This window comes from Hibiscus syriacus, unplaced genomic scaffold, assembly GCF_006381635.1.
Source record: "Hibiscus syriacus cultivar Baekdansim isolate YM2019G1 unplaced genomic scaffold, ASM638163v2 tig00002840_pilon, whole genome shotgun sequence".
NCBI lineage: Eukaryota > Viridiplantae > Streptophyta > Magnoliopsida > Malvales > Malvaceae > Hibiscus > Hibiscus syriacus.
Genome location: NW_024061947.1, coordinates 369,987 through 381,223, shown reverse-complemented (window position 1 = coordinate 381,223; position 11,237 = coordinate 369,987). Strand labels below are relative to the sequence as shown.

The following is an 11,237-nucleotide window of genomic DNA, read 5'->3' as shown; positions in this document are numbered from 1 at the left end:
AGCCATTAATAGTTATTGTACATTATCATAATGCTCAATTGAGCCACGAACATCAGCAGGAACCTTGCTCTTAATGAACATAATGCTGAGGTGATTAGATGGCTCCTACTTTTCATTCAGAGTAAGATCAACTTGAGTGTTGGTTTCAGTGAAATGTGTCTCAAATTTCCTTGTGGCATAGTCAATATCTAATCACCCCAATTGAAGAAGAATACTCTCCTTCCAAATCTTAAAGTTCTCACTGGTTAATTTAGGGATATCTACTCTATTATCAGACATATTCAGGGGTTGTAAAATTGTAAGAAATAATGACATACATGCTTAATAAAAACTTTAAGGCAAACATAAATTATAATTTACCAATGCAAATTATGTAAACAATGAATCTAGTGAAATAAAAATTGCATGGGGGCTAAATTTTTAATTCTATTAGATCCATCTTATGATAGAATTAATTTCTACCCTTTTTGATAAAATTATTGAATTCACTGTCATAATTCCTGTGGGTAACTATTCAAGGCATGTAATAATTTTACCTTAATAAATTAAGTAATAGGATTTAATATCTAAGCTTCATGTATGTGATTTTTAACTTTAGTAATTTTATTTAACTAAAGATGGTGTGGCTAGTTTTAAGTAAATAAAATTATGAAAATCACTTAGCCATATATTAACCCTAAATTTTATTCAAAATTGTTGCTAATTCATCATGCAATATCTTATGTCTATAGTCCTGATGAGATCATTACCATAATAAATAATTTTATTTAATCAACTTTGTTGTGGCTAATTCTCTAATTAAATAAAATTATTTAGATCTCTAGACATATAATATAAAGTTTTATTGCTAAATACTAAATGCAATACTACTTAAGTTTTATGCACCTAAAATGTATGCTATTAATAACCATATAATTCACATACATTTAATCATAATTTAGGCACATACAATTCATACAATATTTTTAAAATTTTTATATAATTATTATAAACATAATTAATTTTAGAAATATCTCTTTAATAAAATCTAACGATTTTAGCAACACGTTTGCAACATAAATTTTCTCAAACTTTAAAAATCATGGAATCAAAAATTTGAGAAACATACAAACTTTCAAAAATCAGGCAAGACAGAGATTTAACCATGCTCGGATACCAAATATTAGACATGCTTTCACACATTGAGCATAAACGCAGCGAAAAAGTGATAGTTATAAATACATCCAGCCATTGCCTACACTATGTCGAAATTCGGGAATTGAATGCACCACTGTAGACCACCGTGAACCACCACGAACTAGCGTCGAGCACTTCGAACTTGGCTACACAAAGGCTAGAACCGCCAAGGATCTTCTAAGCACTCATAGCCTCACTTAGATGGAATATTTCAAAATGCTCTCAAATGTAATGCATTTGAATGTGATTGTTGGTGCTTAAGGACCTAGGCTAGATGGGTATTTATAGGTGTGGTTCCCCATCAAAAACCACCCAAAACTACTCCATATCATAGAACGTGGGAACATAAAATTATGGGAAAACTCCCACCCACCACATTGCATGTAGTTAACAAAATGATGGCATAATGCATGAACCACATGCAATTTCAACATAGTTATGTCTTGAGTTTCTTCAGGGGCATTCATCTCCGCTATATGACCATCTTATATTACTTTTCATTTACGAGAATTTTAACTGTTGGAACCCATTCAACTATCATGCTTTGGGCATAACTTACATTCATTTTCTCTAGCATGTCATCTTTTTGGGATTTCAATTTAAATTTAGAATATTTCCAACTAGTACTTGAGACTTAATTACTCCAATTAGGTCAGTAAATATTTTTGGCAGTTAACTTGTAATGAATTATTTAATGACCTTCTAGTTCACATTCCTATGGACAAAGATTAAAATGGTATTTCATATATATTTTTCATCCAGTTGTTTATTCTCTCGGCTGATTAAAAAATAATAGACAATCCGTGTCATAACTGAATCTCAATATACTTCAAATCTAATAATAATGGATATTAAAATCTAATGGATATTAAAAAAAATAATAGACAATCCGTGTCATAACTCTATATTATAAGTAGTAGATGTCATATATAACTTTAAATCTAATGGATATTAAAGTCCTAATAATAATGTATGTCAAAATCTTAACTTATAGATAGAGATAGAGATAGACATATATTAAAATGAATAATGCCTCAACTTTTATTTCACTTAACTTAAAATTACAATTTCTATGTATTTATACAGCTTTACTAACAAGAATAATAAACTAACTTTCTAACTGCACTAATAGAAAAACTATTTACAACTGATTTCTACACTCCCCTCAAGTTGAAGGATTAAAACATTTTTCATCCCCAACTTGCGCACCAAATGATTATGTTGTTGTATCCCAAGTGCTTTGGTTAAAACATCAGCAAGTTGTTCTGCAAAAAGTATATATTCAGTCTTGATTATCCCTTCTTGTATCTTTTCTCTAACAAAAAGACAGTCTATATCAATATCACTACAAGAAATTTAGATTATTTCAACAAAATTATTTATCACTAAAAGTACTAAATTTGTCACAATATATTTATTCTGACCAATTTTATTTGTTACCATGTTTATTAGAACAACCTTGACATGTAAAGTATATTGTGACAAAATTGTGTTCGTTACCATAGTGTAATATTTATTGTAATAATGAAAATTCGTTACTATAATCTACTTATCGCAATAAAATATATGTCAAAATTAATTAATCATTTCGTCACAAGCAGTACATTTTGTCATAACTAACTTATATTTAAACATCGAATATAAATGATTATTTTTGTGACGAAAATACATAAGGAAATAAAATTTATTTTGTCGTAGTTGCTATTTAGTCACTAAATGTAACTTACAGAGACAAAATATTTGTCAAAATAAAATAATTATTTTAGCACAAAAAGTAAATTTCGTCACAATTAAATTAAAATATAACATAAAAAAGAAAATGTTTTCGTAACAAAAAGACATATTACAACAAAATGTATTTCCTTTGCTACTTTGATTTCGACGCTAAATATTTTTTATAACTTTTTTACTGTGATTAAATAATTTTGTTACAATTTGTTATTGTGAAAGAATATTATTTGTCATAATTTTTTATAATGAGAAATTAATATTTGTTAAAATTGTTATTTTGATTAAATAAATTTATCATGATTTTTTATTTTTTTCAAAATATTGAGAGGAAATAAATTTGACATAACTGTTTACTTTGATTAAATTAAATCACTTTGTTGCAATTTGTTATTGTGAAAGAATATTACTTGTCACAATTTTTTATGATGATAAATTAATATTTGTTATAAATTATTATTTTGATAAATAAATTTGTCAGAATTTTTTATTTTGACAAAATATTGTGACAAAATAAATTTGATATAAATTTTTGTAGATGCTCGATTTGTCTAAGGATTGCATTTCATTGTTATTTGCATTTATATGTATAAATTATTAGTTAGTGATATATATTAATAATATTATTATACAAAATATATACATATATAAGCTAAAATAAAGTTTAATTATTACATGCCCAATAACAAAGCATCAAGCGAGCCAACCCATCAAGCCCAACGCCAGCCCAAGTTGCTAGGGTTTGAAGAAACCCTAGCCTTCATCTTATTCCCCAGCCGCCACTCCCCTGGACCGTTAGATCTGCATTCCATCTAACGGTCCAGATCAAAGGACCATTAGGGTTTTGACCTAATCAACAACCAAAACGCGCCAAGTCACCGCCGCCACGCTCTCCCGCATGAGATGTACGCGCCTGTTTTTCTCCTCTGCCCAAGGAATGCCACCACCGAATTCGTCGCCAGCTGCCTTGGGACATATGAAGATAGCCTCGAGGTAAAAAATATTTACCCCCTGTGTTGTTGCCATCACCACCGAGCCTCTCTCCTTAGACAGACCATCCGAAGCTAATAGAAGAAAAAAAATCAAATGAGAACAAAGGGGAAAATCAATCCCAAAACATGCAACCAACTCAAAGTCAAATAGGGAGATCCCCTATATCAAAAGAGGGAGCAACACAACCAAAAAAGTGAGGTGAACACATCATCAAGGAAAAAACCAAAAAAGCTTTCGAGTAAATAATGAAAATAGAAAAAGGAAATACCAAAAGAAAAGCAAGAAAGAGAGAGAAGAGGACTAGGTTGCTAGTGTTTGTTTTAGGTCGAGTGGTGGGTATTTTTGGGTTAAGGGAGCGACGGGGGTTATTTTTCAGTAGGTTAGTCGAACTTCGGCTGTCGTGGGCAGCGGTGGAGTGTTTCGGCGAACGGTAGCCGGAGGTAGTCGGCTTCCCTCCCGCGAGGGAAAGAAGAGAGAAGCCAGAGAGAAACAAAGTTCTCTCCTTTTAGAGAGAGAGGAAAATGAAAAAGATGTGCAATTTTTGGCCATGACTTGGGTATATATATCCACACCAAAACTACGTCGTTTCGAGGAAGGGATTTCTGTGTTTTAGGTGCGTGGGTAAAACCCTCCCCAGGTTCCTTTAACTTTGTAAATTTATGATTTAGTCACTAAAATAGATTTATATTCATTTTAATTTGTATTTTAAATTTTATTTGCGTTCTGTTTTAGTCTTTTTTTACTTCTTTTGATTTTTGATTTCGAGTTGTTGCTTTCATTTATTCTAATTTAATTTTTTTAAATCTTGGTAAATTTGTGTGTGAATTTTAAATTTATTTTTGTTGCTTTATTTTGTCGATTAGTATTACTGTCTATTTAATATCCCATGATTTTTGCACTAATTTAAGACAATTAAATACCAAGATGGCTTGTTGACTGTTCGATCCCATTGATTCTTTCCTTGCTTTGGTTTTTGCAAACGTGTATTACTCTATGTTATATATGAATTTAGGTTCTGTTTACAGCTGGTGACCTTAGCTATCACATTAAATGTGATATATATATATATCCGTGTGCCTTATTTCATCCATATGTCTATATTCTAGGCATGTTTGCTTTTAGATTCTATTTTACTCTCTGTTTTCTTTTATTTTACTCCGTTTATATTTTAATCATTGTCCATGTTTGTATATGTTCGGGTAAATGTTTGATTCAATCCTAAAATTTTAATAATTTCAATTTTCGTCCTATATAATAATGTTGGTATATTTACGATTCTGGTGCCTAATTTGTACAATATTTGCAATGGTGACCCTAGGCTTTGCTATTTTGCAGTTTGTTCTTTAAAGTTTGGTATTTAGAGTTTCTGTCTTTTTGTCACATGTTATCACTATAATTAAAATTTATAACTACAAGTATAATTTCTCACAAAAATATGAATACCATTATTTTTTGTGACAATGTTTTTTGTAATAATTATAAACACTTATAGTTAAAAAATATTATTACTATATGATTTTTCTGGTGCAAAAAAATATGGAGAAAAATCTTTATGACAATATATTTTGTTATTATATAACATTTTTTACATTAAAAATAAGGAGAAATGAGAAAGGGTTCTAATAATATAATTTTTCATAATGATTAAAATATATAAGTACAAAAATAATTTATTACAAAATACTTGAATTTTATTATTTGATGTGATAATTTTTCTATAATAATAACTATAAATTATAATTATAAAAATTGTCAATATAACTTTTGAAACAAAAAATAGTGGAGAAAAATAGTTATGGCAATTAATATATGCTATCACTATTAGTTAAAATTTATAACTACAAATATAATTTGTCACAAAAAGGTGAATATCATTATTTTTTTGACAATGTTTTTTGTAATAATTATTAACACTTATAGTTACAAAATTTGTCACTATATGACTTTTTTGGCGTAAAAAAATATGGAGTGAAATCTTTGTGATAATATATTTTGTCACTATAATTAAAACATATAACGACAAACATTGTTTTTTACTAAAAACTTGAATCACATTATTTGTTGTGTCAATTTTTTTGTAACAATAATTATAGCTTATAGTTACAGAACATGTCACTATATGATTTTTTTTACCAAAAATTGGAGATAATCATTTGTGACTATACATTTTGTCACTATAATTAAAATATATAATTACAAACAAAATTTGTCACAACAAATCTAAATCTCATTATTTGTTGTGATAATTTTTTCTGTCATAGTTACTAAAACTTTTAGTTACAAAAGTTGTCACTATATGTTTTCAATTTGGGGCCAAAAAATTAGAGGAAAAAATTTGTGACAAAAAATAGTAATAAAATTTATTTTGTCACCATATGTTACACATGTTTGTTAATTATGACAAATTATTATAACGATTTTAGCTTTTGTCATAATTGTATATCTTTTTTTAATCTAATGTGGCGATTATTTATTTTGTCAAAAAAAACTACTAATAGTTACAAAATTAATTTTGAAAAAAATTAAATTTATCACAATAATAGAAATTTCTTGTAGTGTATGCTTGGTCCTTTCATGAAACACCGAATTTGCTAAAATTTGCAAAGTTGTTTTACTATCGTTGTACAACCTTGTTGGTCGTGAGATATCAGCTTGTAACTCCTATAAAAGACCATTCAACCACAATATTTCAGCTACAACAACTGCCATGCTTCAGTATTCAGCTTCTGCTGAAGATCTTGCTACTAGATTTTGCTTTTTTAATTTCTAGGATATCAAGGAATCACCCAATTTTATACAAAAATCAGTTACTGATTTACGTGACATAGAACATGAAGATCAATCCGAATCACAAAATGCTATTAATTGGCTCTTGCTTTCTTTTTTCAACAATATCCCTTGACCCGGTTCTTTCTTCAAATACTTAACAATTCTTAATGCTACCTCGAAATGTATTCTTTTTGGTTGTTGCATAAATTGACTGAGATGATGAACTGCAAACTTGATATCTGGTCGAGGTCGAGTATGCATTGGGTATATTAGTCTTTCAATCAACCTTTGGAATGTTGGTTTCTCTTCAACTAATACTTCATCTTTTAGTTGTTGCAAGTGTTCATCATATTCTGTGGTAGTAAGCTTCAAGTTATGTTCTAAAGGATTAAAGGCTGGTTTAACTCCCTCAATACCAATCTCCTTTAATAACTCTAAAGCATATTTCCTTTGGTTCAGTAAAATTCCCTTTTCTGACCTCAAAACCTCAAGCCCCAAGAAATATTTTAAATCTCCTAGATCTTTTATCCTAGAATTACGATTTAGCATATCTTTCAACTCATTAATCAAAGCTAAATCATTTCCAGTTAATAGGAGTTCATCTACGTAAATAAGCATCACCACCAATCTTTCATCTTCTTTTTTTGTAAACATTGAATAGTCAAACTTACTTTGCTGATATCCTGCAGCAACCAATGCTTCAGTAAGCTTCAAATTCCACTATCGTGAAACTTGCTTCAAACTGTAAAGAGATTTTCGCAAGAGGCATACAATATTCTCCCCTGGCTACAAAACCCTTCAGGCAACTTAATGTATATCTCCTCAAAGAGATCAACTTGGAGAAAAGCATTATGAACATCCATTCGAAAAAGAGGCCAATCATTCATAGCATCAAGAGCAAGAATAGTCCTAACAGTGACTAATTTCGCTACAGGAGAGAATGTTTCAACAAAATCGATACCCTCCTTTTGATTATAACCTTTAGCAACAAGATGTGCTTTAAAACTCTCAACTATACCATAATCCTTGTATTTGACTCGAAATACCCATTTACAACCAATGGGAGTCACTCATTGAGGCAAAGACACTACAGACCAAGTGCCATTGGTTTCTAAGGCATGAATTTCCTCTTGCATGGCTTTAATCCAAACCAGGTTTGAAATGGCTTCTAAATAAGACTGTGGTTCAACAATGGATGAAGTAGTAGCAAGAAATTTTGAGTATGAACATGCAAATGGTCATAAGAAATAGTGTGAGAAAAGGGTACTTACAAGTAGGAGAAAATGAAGAGGATTGATTGGAACACACATAATCTTGTAACCATATTGGAGGTATAGACGCTCGAGAAGATTTACGCAAAGGAATAACGGATGAACCTGATCATTCAGGTAAATATGCTGATAATGAAGTAACAGGGGATATAGGAGGTGGAGACAAAACCAAAAATTCTGAATTATCCACATAAGACTGAGCAGGGAAAAAAGAATCAGATTTTTGAGGAAAACTAAAAGGAAAAATAGATTCGTGAAATACAAAATCACTATTGACAAAAAAAACTTTTTTCAAGATCAAATAAAAGGTAACCTTTTTGAGTGGATGAGTAACCAAGAAACACAGAAGGAATAGCTCTTGAACCAAATTTATCAGTCAAATGTGCATAGGTTTCATAAGCAAGACACCCAAACAGATGAATATGAGATAAGGAAGGTGATGTTTTATACAACAATTCAAAACGAGTGAGCCAATACAAAATAGAGGATGATAACCTATTGATCAAATAGCTGGCAGTAAGAACACATTAACCCAAAAATTTTGAAGGATCTTTGGAATAAAAATGCAGGCATGAACAACCTCAAGTAAATGCCTATGCTTATGCTCATCTACCCCATTCTGCTAGGGAGTACGAACACAACTAGGTTGGTGGATTATACTAAGAGAGGGAAAAAAAGAAGAACACAATAAATTAAAAAATTTTGACCCGTTATCACTGCGAATTATCATAATAGAAGTATAGAATTGGTTTTGAATCATTAGAAAAAGGATTTTAAATGAATGACTGCATCACTTTTGAGTCGCAACAGAAAAACCCAAGTCATATGACTAAAATCATCCATAATAGTGAGAAAATATCGATATTCACTATGAGTAGAGACTCCATAAGAACCCCAAAGATCAAAATGGATTAGTGAAAAGGTTTTTCTGTTCTAGAAGTACATAAAGGAAATGGTAATGGTGTTTGTCGAGCCATGGGACAAATAGAACAATATTGCACATCACTATGATCAAACTTAACAGACTGGAAAATATGAGATTTGTGTATTTTATTAATGGAAGCATGCCCAAGTTTAGCATGCCAAAGTTCAGTAACAGAAGAAGAACCATGAACTACAGGTTTACAAACAAATGAATTTGAAAAAAAAAGAAATAACAGGAGAAGAATTTGAACCCAAGGATGTAAAAGAAGAATCGAGCAAGTAAAGACCTTCACGTTCCTTACCAATCCCCTTGATCTTTTCACTGGGGATGTCCTGCAAGATACAAACTGCATGATAGAACAAAACAACACAATGGAGTTCAGTGGTCATTTTAGTGATAAGATTATTATTGAACTCAGGGACAAACAAAACATCATGAATTACGTGATCGACATTAAGAACTTAAGAACCAGTATAAGTAATGAGGTTTTTTTCCATTAGGAAGATGAAAATCGATTTTTGGAAGCACATGCAATAGGCATTTTCAAACAAGAGAACTCAAAAGTAATATGATCTGTAACACTAGTGTTCAAGATCCAACTTACAGAAGAAGAAGTACCTGAAGTTTGACCCAAAAGATTAAAAGAGGACTCACGGGAAGGAGCTTGGTGCAGCAAAGTTAGAATTTTATTGTTCTATTCTTGAGTAAAAATTGGGGCAGGAGATACATGGGACGATATAGCAGGAACTGGAGCTGAAGTAGTAGTAGAATCTCCAGGATTGTCAAGTTGAACAGTAAGAGCAGCTTGAGCATCATTTTTTTGATTAAATTTAAAATCATCAGGGAACCTATTCAATCGATATCATTGATCCTTTTTGTGACCTCGAACCTTACAATAGCCACAAGTGCCATTGAATCGACGTCGACCCATACTACCAGGGGTTGTAGAAGAATTAGAGTAAAAAATAGTAGAATCATGAATCGAAGATATACCAGTGGAATGAGAGCATTGAGACTCCTCTTGAACCATCATCGAGTATGCCTGGTTAAAAGAGGGGTTGCAAAAGAATTAGAGTAAAAAAACAGTAATATCATAAGAATTTGATTGCGAATGGGAGAATACGACTCATTTAAACCCATCAAGAACTGAAAAAGATTTTGTTAAAGAGCATTAGTAGTATTTTGCTGAGCATTGGCGCAATCGCACAAAGGAAGAGGAAACAAAACACCGTATTCATCCCAGAGAAGTTTTAATTTGTTGAAATAGGTCAAAATTGAAGAATCCCCTTGAACAAGGGTTGCAATCTCTAGGTGTAGAAAATAAACCCCAGAACCATCAACTTTGTCAAAACGCTCTTTCAAATGAGACCACACAAGAGCAGTACTAGAAGAAAAAACAATATCAGCGGAAATATCCTTGCTAACAGAATTAATCAACCAAGAGAGCACAATCGCGTTGCACCGATCCCATTGAGGTTGAAGCTGCTCAACAAAATCATATCGATGACAAACCCCATCAATAAACCCCAAATTATTCTTTGCAAGAAAAGAAATACGCATAGACCTACTCCAAACGTTGTAATCATGAACGTTGGTGAGCTAATGAGAAACAAGAACAGCACCCGGTGTATCAGACAGATGCAAATACAAGGGATGCGTAAAATCAATCTCCGAAACATCTTGTGGAGGCATCGCAAGGAAGAAACAAAGAAAGAATCAAAGGATTCGCGGGAAACAAACACAAACCCTAGAAACAAATAATTGGGACTTTTTGCACGGTGATAGTTTCCAAAAACAGAAATGAGAATTGAAATTTTGGACTATTGAAAAATAAGCCGAACAACTCAAGAGCCCAGAAAAGTGACATCTTATACCATGTTAAAATGAATAATACCTCAGCTTTTATTTCACTTAACTTAAAATTACAATTCCTATGTATTTATAAAGCTTTACTAACAAGAATAACAAACTAATTTTCTAACTGCAATTTCTACAGCATCCACATAAATAAATATTGGTAACAGTTTCGGCAATTTTTATTGTTTATTTTTTTGGGCTAATGATGTTAAAAAAGTAAACGATACTTGCAGCCAATAATACACCATGGTCACGAGCTACTTAAAATGTGGATGCTCATTAAAGTTATGGCGTTCAACAACTTGAATGCAGAGAGGCCGATTTACACTATATATCATAACAAAATTATACTAAAAATTTGTTAACGATTTACTCACACCTACTCGAGTAAAGTATGAGGGTAGTTCTACTGTGCGGCACTTAAAAACGGTTAATATACGGCGTGATCGGTTAAACAAGTGACCGGTTAAAATTTAGATCGGTTATGTTATATTATTTAACCGGAAATATTATCAAGC

The 11,237-nt window shown here is 31.3% G+C and overlaps 1 protein-coding gene across 1 annotated transcript; it reads right to left on the bottom strand.

Moving 5' to 3' along the window:
• Positions 1–6,735: 6,735 nt before the first annotated feature.
• On the bottom strand, positions 6,736–7,320 carry LOC120154193 (uncharacterized mitochondrial protein AtMg00810-like). The gene has a single exon (XM_039166014.1). The coding sequence runs from the start codon at positions 7,318–7,320 to the stop codon at positions 6,736–6,738; it is 585 nt and encodes a 194-aa protein (XP_039021945.1).
• Between the last annotated feature and the right edge of the window lie 3,917 nt (positions 7,321–11,237).

What these genes read in the sequence shown, in the direction of transcription:
- LOC120154193 (XM_039166014.1), bottom strand. Translation starts at nt 7,320, where the DNA reads ATGTTTACAAAAAAAGAAGATGAAAGATTGGTGGTGATGCTTATTTAC.